General features: G+C 50.9%; 1 protein-coding gene across 1 annotated transcript in view; it reads left to right on the top strand.

Moving 5' to 3' along the window:
• Ints9 (integrator complex subunit 9) overlaps positions 1-13,494 on the top strand; it is an 84,944-nt gene extending 71,450 nt beyond the window's left edge. The window contains exons 12-17 of the mRNA XM_032918222.1: positions 1,733-1,904; positions 5,364-5,488; positions 7,076-7,243; positions 10,338-10,436; positions 11,319-11,456; positions 12,941-13,494. Of these exons, the coding sequence (XP_032774113.1) occupies positions 1,733-1,904; positions 5,364-5,488; positions 7,076-7,243; positions 10,338-10,436; positions 11,319-11,456; positions 12,941-13,117 (879 nt within the window). The 3' untranslated portion in view covers positions 13,118-13,494. The remainder of the gene's footprint in view (positions 1-1,732; positions 1,905-5,363; positions 5,489-7,075; positions 7,244-10,337; positions 10,437-11,318; positions 11,457-12,940) is intronic.
• The last annotated feature ends 1,101 nt before the right edge of the window (positions 13,495-14,595 follow it).

Raw genomic sequence — 14,595 nt, 5'->3', positions numbered from 1 at the left:
TTTCAATAATGAATAAACAAAAAGGTTCAAGGTACTCCAGCTCACAATTTATTTAATTCACTTGCTTCCTCTAATAAACACATTGTATTACCATAAATGTGGACAGTTCGGAGCCTTCCTGTTGTGCTCTGTGCAGGAGACTTTTATTTGAATATCTACTCCCACCTTCTAAAGGAGCAAATCTGTTCTTTCTAAGGGCTGGTTCGATAGTTCACTGGTTAAAAGCACTGGATACTCTTGTAGAGGAGCCAGGTTCAATTCCCACCACCACATGGTGGCTCACAACCATCTGTAACTCCAGTTCCAGAGTATCTGATTCCATTTCTGCAGGCACACATAAAACAAAAGTAAATATTCTCTTCAAAATGTTTTTTCTAGACATGTCAACCACATATGTAAAATTTCTTTAATTTTCACAGTTTATATATGTCCGTGTGTGTGCAGGCGTGTATGCATCAGTTATCAACCTTAATCCCCCCACACACCTTGATTTTTTTAGACAAGTTCTCTTACTGAGCCTGGAGCTTGTTAATTCAGCCATGCCGGCTTCAGCCCTCAGGAATGCACTTGGCTGCACATCCCCAGCACTGGACACATAGGCACTCCAGCTCCGTATATGGGTGCTGAGGGTCCAGACTCAGGTCCTTGTGATTGTAAGGCAAGCACTTGACCAGCCGAGTATTCCCAGACCCGTATGGAAAGGCTCAGTGGTGGGGATGACGTTGCAGCTAACAAGATGGAAAGGTCCTTTCCTTGCAGACCTGGCAGGCGTGGCTGAGCCACTGTTCGATCCCCATCACACACATTTCTGTGTGGCTCGCGGTCTTATTGCCATGTTATCGCAGCCGTCCGTCAGTCCTGAATCACAGATACTCAACAGTAAATTAACTCACTCTTAGTTCTCCTGTTACTGGACAGGTTATTCCTTGATTTTTGTTAATTCTCAGATGATATCTCCACTCCCGAAAGAGCAGTGTCTGGCACAGCCAAAAACACACTTGGCGCCTTTGTTCTGTATGCCGTAATACATGAGAATATTGCCAAAAAAGCCAGGAGCTCTGGGGGTGCCCCTACTGTGCTCTCAAAGGCCCATCCAGAGTCACGTGGACTTCACGGCGCAGCCTCCACAGCAGTGTCTGTCCCAGAAGGCCATAGTTCAAGTAAAGCAGTGCACACCTTTTCACGTCCTCATCTTTAGCTTACTAATACATTCATCTCCATCTTCTCAGAGCGTCTTCAGCACTGAGTTCATAGTTCAGTCTTGTCGATGTGCCGGTTTATCTGTTGACCAACTGCAGGACGTTCCTGGTGTCAGGCGTTGGCAGTTCTGTTTAAACACCAGAGGAGCATGGTTACTGGGTCCTCTGGGAAGTGTATGTATACTTTGGTTTAACAAACAACAACAAAGCCTTCCACGGTGGCTGTGCCATTTCTCATCCCACCAGCAAGGAGGGGAGGAGCCCTCAGTCCCACACTCTAGCCAGCATTTGGCCATTGTACTGGAAAGGAGCAGCATCTGCTGCTTTGATTGGCATTCCCCGCTGGTGCCTGGTGTCGAGTGTCTCCAGATGCTCACTTGCTGTCCTGGTGAGTTATCTCTGCAGACTTGGGACAGCAGCCCTCAGGCAGGTGTAGCTTCTGCAGTGTCTTCCTAGTCCCGCTTGCCGTCTCGTTGTCTTGTTCAGCATTTCTGCAGCTCAGCCATGTTCCTCTGCTCTGGGTTGTGTTTTAGCTCATTCAGACCAATAAGCTGAAGCACTACCGCAGCATCCACGGAGACTTCAGCCATGACTTCAGACAGCCGTGTGTGCTGTTCACGGGGCATCCTTCCCTCCGGTTTGGGGACGTCGTCCACTTCATGGAGCTTTGGGGGAAGTCCAGCCTCAACACCGTCATATTTACAGGTAAATCTTAAAGAGTAAACAAGGCTCCTGTCCTTCCATCGGGCAGACAAGGCGTGAGCCTCCAGGGTAGAGAGGAAAGTATCAATGCAGCCCATCAGCCTTGCACACCCTAGTCTCCTCACTGGAGAAGCTGAGGCAGGAGGATCAAATTCCAGAGCACCCTGTCTCCAAAAATAACAAGAACAACATAGATATAAAGAAATAAAAGTAGGGCTGGAGAGATGGCTCAGTGGTTAAGAGCACTGACTGCTCTTCCAGAGGACCTGAGTTCAATTCCCAGCAACCACATGGAGGCTCACAACCATCTGTAATGGGATCTGATGCCCTCTTCTGGTGTGTCTAAAGGCAGATACAGTGTACTTATATATAATAAATTTAATAAATCTTTTGAAAAAAAGAAATAAAAGTAAAGCCATGTTGGGCAACTGTTTGTCAACACAACTTTTATTTCTGTTCTTCTCTTTTCTTTTTCAATGCTGAAATCTGCTGTAGTGCTTTGGGATAGGATTTTATAAGGCGTTGAGAACCTCAGTGATTCCAATGTTGGCCGGGTCTCACCGGTCGGGATTGTTTACATAGCTGAATCTTGGATCTTTGACTATGGTCTGCTCTGGCTTACAGCTACTCCTCTGGAAACAGACTCCTCAGGAAGGAACAAAGCCTTCAATGAGATAAGGCCAGACAGAGGTGACTTAGGGATTCTCCCTATTTTATCACTGTAAGGTCTTCTTCACACTGCCTTTAAGCTTAGAAATCTCACAGGCTGTGAAGTCAGAATCCTGAAAGCTTAGTATAGCCTCAAACATGACAATCTATATTAGTCAGGGTTTTCTAGGGGGAGAATGAATCTCTCTTCATTCATAGATAGGTAGATAGATAGATAGATAGATAGATAGATAGATAGATAGATAGATAGATAGATAGATAGATAGATATTATTTATCAGTATGGCTGTCAATGGAAAGTTCAATAATCCAGTAGTTGCTCAGTCTCCCAAGGCTGAATGTCTCAGCTGGTCTTTAGTATATGCTGTTATCCTGAAGAAATAGGCCAGTGAAGGATGCTGTGCTAGCAAGGCAAAGGCAAGCAGGCAAAGAGCAAAAGTTCCCTTCTTGTCCTATATAGGCTGTCAGCAGAGGTGTGGCCCACATTAAAGGTGTGTCTTCCCACCTCAAAGGTCTGAATTAGAAATGGATTCTCCACCTCAAACCAAGCAAAAGTAATCTCTCACAGGTGCCTTCTATTTCTGAACTGTAATGTGTTCCAGAGATAGTCAAGTTGACAACCAGGAATAGCCATCACACCATCCCTAGCGTCACCTTCTTCTCGGCAGAGATGGGGTGACAGATTCACAGATGTTGGGTGACATCACAAGAATTCTACAATTAGTCATCTCGGTGTCCTGTGTAGAAGAAGCAAGAATATAACCAGGCTGGGATAATTACCCCTGTTGGGCTGGAACAGGGTTAACTTTGAGTTGGAGCTGGATTTTTAGAAAGGTTTTCGTGGATTTGTTATGGTCACTAATAGCCCCGTCCCACATTGGTGCTCTGTGAAGTGTGCGTCCAACAGTGGCTCAGCTGTGCCAGGAGCTCCTGACCCTTAGGGACTACTTTGTGGTTCCTCAGACACCTTTGGAAAACAAAGACAGGCTGTCAGGTCGTAGTAGATTAATTCACAAAGCCCAAAACTTGGCCATCATCAGAATTTGCTGAGGTTGTCAGATAATACCATGTGGTAAGGGAGTGGCTGGTCTCTCCTGCTCTCTCTGAGCTATATCATGTGACAATAGTTAAAGACTTCCATGGGCACAGTGAGAGAGTCCAGTTAAGAAGCCAAAGGCTGTGACTTGATTCGTGGTAGCACTGGGCAACATGCTGACATTTCACTGGCTGGTGGGTGGTTTCTAATCCCTGCTCAAGTGAGGCGGAGTTTGTCTGCCTTTGCTGCTTGTGTTGACGACTATATAGTATTCCTTCTGGGGTGGCCATGTTAGCAGAGGTTTTAGAATGAAAGCGTGGCTCTGGCAATCCTAAAAGCTGGGCTCAGCCACCCATCCCTAAGATGCCAAGTAAAGGGACAAAATAGGGAAAAGCAGAGGAAGAGTCATTCAGAGTGGCCATATCATGAAGAACAGGTGAGGGACCCATCTTTGGGGTAGAACATAGATTTACATTTAAGTAGAGGTCTTAGCGTATGCCTAATTAGCAGTCCTGGTCAGGATGAGGTTCTGCCCATCACTGACCCATCATCCTCTGCTGCAGAGTGGTCCTGTAAGTTGCTGGACTGTGAAATCTCTTCGTGGGTGGGGAGAGGGGTCCTCCTCTGGCTGCAATTAGCATTTCAGTCTTTTCCTACCCCAATGTGAGAGTCATGGGGAGGCTTTAATTCTTTGAGGTCCATTGCCTCAGTAGTTGGATAAGCTGAGAGGAAGTCTTAGACAGCCTATACCCCAATACCTTTGGGTATTGTGGGGTGAGCACAATATACTGTTCTCTTGGCTCTGTGGACAGCTCATTTGGTATGAATACTCCCTGCCAAGCAAGCACTGGTAGCTGTTGAGAGAAAAACTAGGCAATGTGACAGATTGCTCCTCTGAAGGTCTGGGCTCCTGGTGGGAGAGCCTGTTAACATGGACCAGGTCTCTGTGATGTCTGAGGTCTGACACCCAGTAAGTGTCTGCAGTGCTTTGTGTCCCACCTGATGTTAATTCTGAGCAGCTGATGGGGTATTCCTGTGGCTGTGCAGGTCCTGCCACTGTAAACTGTTTGTTTCTATGTGTATTTGTGCTCTCTCTACATGTGTACACCTGCGTGCCACAAGAGGGCATCAGACCCATTATAGATGGCTGTGAGCCCCAATGTAGTTGTTGGGAATTGAACTCAGGACTTCTGGAAGAGCAGCCAGTGTTCCTAACCACTACACCGTCTTTCCAGCCCTCCTGTTGAGCTCTTGCAGGAGCTCAAGAGAATGTATATCCCATTCTTCCCCAGCTTTCTATCCGGAATTTCAGCACTGATTAATGACTCCTGAATACATTATCACTGCTGTGCTTCCGAATGACAACTTTCTATGATGTTACTTTGTTCTTTTTGGGACAGGGTCTTCACTGTTTAGCCCAGAATGGCCTTAAACTAGCAGTTCCCTGCCTCCCAGCCTCCAAAGTGTACAGCCACACACAGTTCCTTTTCCTTTCTGTTTTGAGCTGATGGTTTGTTTAGAGCAAAGTCCATTTCCTGTCTATCCCGTATTTGTCTCATCGTCTCTGTTTCGTAAGCTTCCAGCCTGCGCCCGTGCCTCGGCAGCCTCCCCACCTCCTCTCTTTCCCCCACGGTCCATACTCTGTTCCTTGTCATCCTTCCCGAAAGGACTGTCTGCTTGGCCCTGACCACATCAGCTGCAGCTGGCTTGGTGTTGTCTCTGCCTGAATATTAAAGTTCGCTGTTTACACTTTCGTAGAACCCGATTTCTCCTACCTGGAGGCCTTGGCTCCTTACCAGCCACTGGCCATGAAGTGCATCTACTGTCCAATTGACACTCGACTGAATTTCATCCAGGTGTCAAAGCTGCTTAAAGAAGTGCAGGTAAACAAAGGACTGACCTGGGTCTACACTCACTGTTTTCCTCTGGGCCAGGGTCTGAACGTGGCTCTTTGTGGACCAGGTCTACCCAGCCATGCTCTGAAGCTGCCTCTTCACAGAAGCCTGTCTTCAGTTGTGTACGGTGCTGCCTGTTCCCCTTCAGACTTCAGGAAATGATCTTTATTCTCTGAAAAGGTTTCCCCTCTAAAGAAATGAAAGGGGAGGGAAAGAAGGCCTAATTGGGTGCTTTTGATGAGGACCAGTGTGGCCACAGAAAAGCATGTAGATGCCCTTCCCCTCCAAGTCACTCACTGTGCCTAAATCTGAGCCGAGTTACATGCTAGGTTCGTGGTTGTTCTGATTTTTCTGCAAGGAAAAGTAATTCAAGTAAAATGGGGGTTTCTGCACAGGGTGGCAGGAGATAAGCCAGGCACTGGGACAGAAAGTGGGGGTAGGGGAGCAATTAGAGCTGGCAAGGAAGACAGCTGAGACCCTGTGCGAGGAAGGGTCTGTGCCTGACTAGGATCCTCAGAGCTCGAGTGTCTGCTGAGGGGCCCACTCCGTCACCCGGTCATTGCGAGAATGCTTGCCTCCTTCATCTTACCTTTAGCTCTCTCATCTCCCTCACAGACTGCCATCATGATAGTACCCATGTACAAAAGGTAGGACAGGGTGACAAGAAACAGGAAGAGAGGCAAGGAAGATGGACGCTGGAGCTCCAGCTTGTCACTTCGGGTGGACAGAGCGTCATGTGTGCCCCTCAGCATGCAGAGGGAATAGATAGGGCCTGGTTCTTTTCATCACTAAGCTACTTCAAGCCAGTCCCTAAGCCAGCTTCACACCCCTCTGTCACATGCTAATCCTAGATATCAGACGCTGTCTAGTGCCCACATCCAGTAAGTGACACTCTGGAGGACACTCAGGCTGAGGCAAGACACAAAGCTGTCAGATGCTAGCCAGGTCAGGAAAAATACAGGCCCTAAAAGTACTAGCTCGAAAGAACAAGCTTATTAGATCCAACCAGGCCTAGCCGCTGGAAACCTTCATTCAGAGGATTTGTGACTTAATCCAAACTCTCAGGGCAGGAGCAATCACTGACCTGGGGATTTCCAGCATTAGTGTTCAGCTTGGTGAGAGTTGTACGAATAGTTCTATCATCTCTGATTCACCGTCATACTCAGGTAGGCATGTGGCCTGCCAGTTCCCACTGATCTGAGAATAGTCTAAGATACGCAAAAACAGAATACTGGGCTAGCACAGAGCTGAGATTCTTGCTAATTAGTCAAGGGCTTGTGATAGCGTAGAGGGCAGGTATCATAGGAAGACTGCACCCAAGGAGCTGAGCTCAGCTTAGGGAGTAGACACAGTGGATATCACCACAAAAGTTACATCCTTCCCTCAACCACCTAGGTTCCAGGAGCTGTCCTCGCCACCCCGTGGGTTAGCCCGCTTTGAGAGAGTGTGTTCTAGCAGCCTGATTGTGGGCTTGAGCATCAAGGTGCTATAGTAGGGCTCAGAAAGAAGCTTAGGGCTGCTGCTCTGCACCCAGTGCCTGCCCTTTTCTCTGATCTCTGTCCCCTTGCTCCTCAGCCCCTGCACGTGGTCTGTCCTGAGCAGTACACCCAGCCACCCCCAGCCCAGTCTCACAGGATGGACCTCATGATCGACTGCCAGCCACCAGCCATGTCCTATCGGCGGGCTGAGGTCCTCGCCCTGCCCTTCAAACGACGCTATGAGAAAATTGAAATCATGCCAGAGGTGAGCTGCTGCCCTTTCGCCCTTAAAAGCCTGGTTTCCACCAGAGTGTCCTCAGGGGCATGGCCAGTGTCTCAGAAATGAAGGGAAGAGCACAGACCCTCAGGCAAGCGACCGCTCTTCAGGTTAGTTAGCCTGGTGTGGCCCTGCAGGTGACAGCCTGCGTCCCCACCATGTAGGATGCTAGTGCCCTCTGAGGGTTGCACATCTTCCTGGAATTATGTATGAGAAAGGAGAGATGTAAACTGCGAACCTTTACCTGATGTGGAGACAACTGTCTAAATGGCTTACCTTCTAAGTGCTAGCTTTCGTTCTATCACAAGGAGATGTAAAAGGCGCATTGTACAAATGATGCCACCGTCAAGTGGTGCTGTGCTTAGGTCACTCCGCTGAGGCTGAGGGAGAGAAGGGAGAAGGGTGGCTGTAGAGCAAGGGGGTGGGGGATGGGTGTGCTGCCCAGCGGCCTCCAGCACTCGGGTTCCTCGGTGCCTGTCAGAGACCTTCAAACATCTTTGGTTTGAATAAATGGCTTTCTCTGAGAAAAGGTCTCAGTTCCAGAAAACAGATGGCTCAGCTGTGTGAGGTCCTCCGAGTTTCTCTCACGATGCTCTGCTCCCTCCTCTGCTCCACCACCATCCTTTCCTCGTCTGAGAGGGCTTTCTCCAGGTGCTGCTGCATGTGCGGGCCACAGCCCTGGAAAGTGCGTGTGGGAGATGAAAGGGTTAAAGTCTGCTGCAGTTAGAGGAAGTCCCTCTCCCCAGACTGCAGCCTCTTTATCTAGCCTTCCAGGAAGGAGGATTTACAAACAGATCTTAGACCTGTTCTCATAGATGGGCCTCCTGGCCTCCTTACGAGGCGTGGAGGGAGAGCGTTGACCTGAGTTGCATGGTTTGGGGGTCTGGACTGGCTCCTATGGAGCCAGAGGTGTCACACGCTGGTCATTTGTCCTCTCCGAGAAGCCCCACCTTGACAGTGTCTTACAACTGCCCAGGGACTCTCTCACCAACTTGGTCCCCAGGATGGCATCCTCGGGCCCCCCACGTCAGCCTCAATTGTACCGAGAGCAGCCACTTACGGACCAGGCAAACTGTCTGTGAGCAGGGCAGGGCTGCGGGATGTGACCTGGCACCGTCAGGTGTTGGGTAACTGCCGAGGTGTGGAACTCCTCACCCTCCTCCTATGCTCTCTCACTTCATGGAGCAGCCCTCCGTTTGTTGATGTTTAAATGCTGTACGCTGCTTCTCCTACTCAACTGGCATTGAATCCCAATGCTTATGGAATGGCATCTTGCACACTTCAGTTTGTTTTGAAATGAAGCAGCCTGGCTCGGTGGAAGCCGTGCATCTGAGGACAGCACATAGCCACTCCTGAGCACCAGGACCCCAGACGACATCTGAGCTCTCTGCCATGTGCACACTGTGGCTGCACAGGAAAAGGCACCATCCCGCTCAGGTCACAGTAGGAGACACCAGATTGCTAGGGATACAAAAACAAACAAACAAACAAACAAACAAAAAACGCAGAGAAGGTATGGGTTAGCGAAAGAAAGCGTGAAGGGAATCTGCCTGGTGTGCATGCTGAGGAGTCTGGTAGGCTCTGAGAGGACTTCAGACACTGTATGGAGCCCATGGGCCATCTCTGAAGTAGAGGCGTTTGGGTGCGCACAGCCCAGCACACACTGACTCGCAGCTGCCCTGACGGTCCCTGCTGCAGTACCCAGGAGCCACATGCAAAGTGCTTCGATGATACCCGGGCACTGTCCTAGCCAGTGGTCTCCCTCCTCCTTCACTGTCCTAGCCAGTGGTCTCCCTCCTCCTCCACTGTCCTAGCCAGTGCTCTCCCTCCTCCTTCACTGTCCTAGCCAGTGCTCTCCCTCCTCCTCCACTGTCCTAGCCAGTGCTCTCCCTCCTCCTCCACTGTCCTAGCCAGTGCTCTCCCTCCTCCTCCACTGTCCTAGCCAGTGCTCTCCCTCCTCCTTCACTGTCCTAGCCAGTGCTCTCCCTCCTCCTTCACTGTCCTAGCCAGTGCTCTCCCTCCTCCTCCACTGTCCTAGCCAGTGCTCTCCCTCCTCCTCCACTTTCCTAGCCAGTGCTCTCCCTCCTCCTCCACTGTCCTAGCCAGTGCTCTCCCTCCTCCTCCACTGTCCTAGCCAGTGCTCTCCCTCCTCCTCCACTGTCCTAGCCAGTGCTCTCCCTCCTCCTCCACTGTCCTAGCCAGTGCTCTCCCTCCTCCTTCACTGTCCTAGCCAGTGCTCTCCCTCCTCCTTCACTGTCCTAGCCAGTGCTCTCCCTCCTCCTTCACTGTCCTAGCCAGTGCTCTCCCTCCTCCTTCACTGTCCTAGCCAGTGCTCTCCCTCCTCCTTCACTGTCCTAGCCAGTGCTCTCCCTCCTCCTTCACTGTCCTAGCCAGTGCTCTCCCTCCTCCTTCACTGTCCTAGCCAGTGCTCTCCCTCCTCCTTCACTGTCCTAGCCAGTGCTCTCCCTCCTCCTTCACTGTCCTAGCCAGTGCTCTCCCTCCTCCTTCACTGTCCTAGCCAGTGCTCTCCCTCCTCCTCCACTGTCCTAGCCAGTGCTCTCCCTCCTCCTCCACTGTCCTAGCCAGTGCTCTCCCTCCTCCTTCACTGTCCTAGCCAGTGCTCTCCCTCCTCCTTCACTGTCCTAGCCAGTGCTCTCCCTCCTCCTTCACTGTCCTAGCCAGTGCTCTCCCTCCTCCTTCACTGTCCTAGCCAGTGCTCTCCCTCCTCCTTCACTGTCCTAGCCAGTGCTCTCCCTCCTCCTTCACTGTCCTAGCCAGTGCTCTCCCTCCTCCTTCACTGTCCTAGCCAGTGGTCTTCCGCCTCCTTTCTTCTCTCCTCGCATCACTGTGGTGGGCAGGAGACTTACGAAGCATATACCTGATTCATGCACTGAGTTCTCTGGTCATTTTAGACTACAGTAGTATAAATAAATCAAGAACGATAGAATGGCCGTCCTTGGAGGCCTTTACCACCAGGACAGAGAATGCTAAGAGCTCAGTGTTAAGCCCTGGGACACTCTTTATGCTGGGATCTTCCCTCCCACTCAGGGAGCCTATGCGACATCCTGCATTTTACTTTCAGCTGGCGGACTCCCTGGTGCCCATGGAGATCAAGCCTGGCATCTCCTTGGCGACTGTCTCGGCTGTGCTGCACACTAAGGATAACAAACATGTGCTTCAGGTACCCGGGGCACGTGCGAGGCTGGGTGGGGACCCAGGAGACCCCTTCCCTTAGGAAAGCTCTGTCCGCCCAACAGCTCCCAGTTCACCGCAATCAGACACTGAAGCTTGGGTTGACTGAGACACGTGTACTTGAAACAACTTCATACACACTCTTAGCTGCTTCTTCCTCAGGCCACATGCCTCAAAGAAGCCACGTAAGCCAGCCTGAGTAGTTTCCTGTCCCCAGCTCTTGAAGCAGCACGCTCCTTGTTGAGCCCATACCTGAGGGTGCAGGGTGAGACCTGAAAGCTGTGGACAGTGTCCATCCCTTGTGATGCCTGGAAATACAAGCACAGCATAGAGCCAGGAAGGCAGGAAGCCTGGCGTGTGGGTGGGCCACACTCCTCAGAAGCAGTCCTTCCAGGGGGTGTGAGAGTGTGTGTGTGTGTGTGTGTGTGTGTGTGTGTGTGTGTGTGTGTGTGTGTGTGTGTGTGTGTGTTTTGTGTGTGTGTGTGTGTTTTGTGTGGCGTGCTCCTGCAGCTAGCACTGAGTATAGGCACTGTGTTTGCTGCCATGCATTCCCTGGGCTGATCCTCAGAGCCCTGAGGTCCAGGAGTTCTCTGACCTCCTAATGCTTTTCTACCGCTGCCTGCGGTAGTCAGCATGCATGGCCGTGGCTGCCAGTGACTATTGGGAGGGTTCATCAGCAAGTAGTGGAGTTCCTGGAAATGCAACCCTGGTTTTTACTGCAAGGTGGCTATGATCCCAAGCATGGCTCGCATTAACTCAGGTGGAACCCAGCTGCTGAGCCTGGTTTTCGTGCCAGGCCAGCAGGTCGTGTCATGGCCACCGAATCAGTGAAGAGGTGCTCACTGAAAGCCACATTTTCCTTCTGTCCTAGCCCCCTCCCAAGCCCACCCAGCCCACCAGCAGTAAGAAGAGGAAGCGGGTGAGCGAGGACGTTCCTGACAGCAAAGTGCTGAAGCCTCTGCTGAGCGGCTCCATCCCAGTAGAACAGTTTGTGCAGACCCTGGAAAAGGTGAGCTTGGTGGCCTGCTCTGCCCCAGGGATGTGCTAGGACGTTACAGAACAAGAAGAGGCTCAAAATGGACCAAGCCAGAGAACATCTTCCTCCCTGGCTGTCCCTAGTCTCTGCTCACCACCAGCTCTGTCCTTCCGTCTACAGCTAGGGAGCAGCAGCAGACGTGGCACAGTAGAGGTTGCCTGCACTCTGTGGAGCCAGGCTGCCCACAGGAATTAGCCAGCACTAATCTGGGAGGGCTAGCATGCGTGACTAGGTAGGTCAGGGATTCAGTCAGAAGTGGGTGGAAGAGACAGGCAAGAAAGAAGACGTTGTGTTGTCTCAGTGACTGTCTATCCCATGGGCCCCAATGGCTGCTTCTTTCAAAAGAGAGAGTTTTTTGTGTGTGTATGGGTGCTCTGCCTGCATATTTATCTGTGTACCTATGCCTGGTGCCCATAGGCTAGACAGGCCATGGGGTGGCCAAGAGAGGAGGTCAGATCCCCTGAAATGAGTTACAATTATGAGCTGCCATTTGGATGCTAGGAATCAAGCCATGACCTCTGGAAGAGCAGGTGTGCTCTTAGCCATGCAGCTAGCTCTCCAGCCCTATCAAGGAGATTTCTTGACTGCATTTGTGCTGGGAGGGTAGAGGACACAACCTTAAAGATCTTTGTAATTTAGTCTTTGTCACAGGATTGTGACGGTTAATGTTTCCACATTATCGCCCTTACTAGGAAGAGAGGGATGGGTTGAGGATGGGGCATGCTCTGAGAAACTCCAGTACATGATGGCAGGAATGGACATTCTCCTGCTGAGCTCTAATAACCATAGTCTCAGCTGCTGACCTCTTTTAAGTTTCAAAAACAACGCTTCCCATTTCAGGCTTGGTTTTCTTTATCTTTTGATTTTCCCAAACTGCCCTTGAGATCTTCCCACAGTTCTGTAGATGAGTAAAGGACCCCATCTTCCTCAAGGCCTGAGGGGCTCCCTATAGGAACCAAGAGTTTCAAGTGTCACCTTTTTAAATTATTATTCCTCACGATAACTTGCTCTCCACAGTGACCTTACCTGGCCCTCCCTGTTGTCACCTCCTTTCCAAGGTCATGGGTGTCCTGCCTCGGGCTCTTGTTGCATAGCTCTTCCTGGCTTAGCTGTAGCTCTCATTTTTAAGGAGAGGCTACAATTAGCAGTGACTGGGGAGATGGTACCTTGCCGTGAGGACTATGCTTTCCCTGGGGCTCAGAACTGCAGAGACCAAAAGTAGGCAGGGCCGGGGATCAACAACCCAGCTCCCCATGAACCTGGGGTCTGGGGCCCTCGGAAAGGCGGAGGAATCCGCTGCTTTCCGAGAGTTTTTTATGTTTGGGGCCTTTCACGAATATGAACTTCTTGGTTGGATTCTGGCCCTGATGTCTAAATAGCTGTGCTGAATGTAAATGCCAGTGTGGAGCGCAGTCAGGCCACACTTTCAGAGAGCTTTCCTCTTTTCTCTTGGACAGCATGGCTTCAGTGACATTAAGGTGGAAGACACGGCCAAGGGCCATATTGTCCTGCTGCAGGAAGCTGAGACGCTCATCCAGATTGAAGAAGACTCAACTCATATCATCTGTGACAATGACGAGACACTGAGGGTACGATTACGGGACCTCGTCCTCAGGTTCCTACAGAAGTTCTGAGGGGCACCCGTGAAATCCTAGGCCCTTCACCCAGAGACAGTCTGGTGGTGTCCTCTGGCTTCCAGAGAGGAGGGGAGTCTCCAGCCAGGATCTGCCAATCTGACTTCCTTGCACTGCTGACCTCAAGAACTTTTGGAGCCCTGTTCTTTTCAGTTCTGTGCTCCTCGGCAGCTGTGGATGACAGCGTGGTGACAGACGTCCTTTCCTCAGGGAAGTGAAAATGGCTGGCCTGTGTTTTCAGGGCTCACTGGGGATAACTCCTGGACTCAGCCGCCTACAGTGCTATGCCTAATAAAGGTCAGTCCCCAAATTAGGAAGTGAACCTATCTAGCTCTGTTCTGTGGCCCATTTTGCTAAAAATAAACATTATTTTTGTAAGAGTGCCCAGTTCTATTGAACTAAAGAATGACTTAGTGTCTGGGGGCAAAGTCTGCAGCCACACCCAACAGTGAGAGCGGCAGCACATCTGTAGCCCAGATCCTTATCCAGCCCTGTCCATGGAGATGCAGATGCACCTAGTGCTGGAGAGGAATGGCTGCAGCGAGCTCACAGCGCCCTGGGCTCATAAGACCCTGATGAAGCAGAAATCAGCTGGCAGTGCCTGCCTTGAATCCCAGCACTCGAAGGCAGAGGCAGGCATCTCTGAGTTTGAGGCCAGCCTGGTCTGCAGAGTGAGTTCCAGGGGATAGAGATGACTAAAGGGGCCCCCTTTGTCAATTCTGGTGTTTTGGTTCTTTTTTGGGGTTTTTTGTAGTCTTAGAGGGCGCCCACTTGTGGTTCTGAGTGCTGTTTCCTCCTCCAGGGTGCCCAGCCGCTGCTGTACACCAGGCAGCAGGATCTTGAGGGACAGTGCTCGGGGATGTCAGTGTTACAGCCCTTTTAGATGGACAGGATTCCGTGAAACAGCTTGTGCATGTGTTTTATTCAGGGGGAACGGGGGCAAACTTAGGAGAGTGGGAGGGGTTCTTCTTAGGGTAAAGTACATTGGCTGAGGCTTGAAGCCTGGGAATGCTTTGTTTATACATGGAGATATTCCAGGTGCTTGCTGGCCAGGTTCTTATTGGAAGAAAGGGAGTTGAACCTGTGAATTTGCCAAGAACTGGATCACATTCCTCAGGTAGAGGATGTGGGGTCAGGCTCCCCAGATAAGGTTAGGCAGAGAAGAGGAAGCCACACTGAGAAAGGGCCTCCTCCATTTTGCTCAGGGCTCAGGGAGCTGTCCCATCAGAGATGTTAATAGCAGGGCTTCCCACCACCTGCTGAGTTAAGCTGGCCAGGTTTCCTGTGAGCAGGTGCAGCTCACAGAGAACAGGACAGAGTGACTGGGCCCTTCCAGTGTGAACCAGTGAGCTCTGGCTCTTCTAGTCTTCCCTGTGTCTGTCGCATGGACCACAGAGTTAGGAGTGCCAGGCGGCACTTCAGGTCCTGAGCACGACCTGAGTGACAGACTCTTGGTGGACTTGTTGGAGTGAAGGATT

Source organism: Rattus rattus, chromosome 12, assembly GCF_011064425.1.
Source record: "Rattus rattus isolate New Zealand chromosome 12, Rrattus_CSIRO_v1, whole genome shotgun sequence".
NCBI classification, from domain to species: Eukaryota; Metazoa; Chordata; class Mammalia; order Rodentia; family Muridae; genus Rattus; species Rattus rattus.
This window is presented reverse-complemented; position numbering and strand designations above follow the sequence as displayed.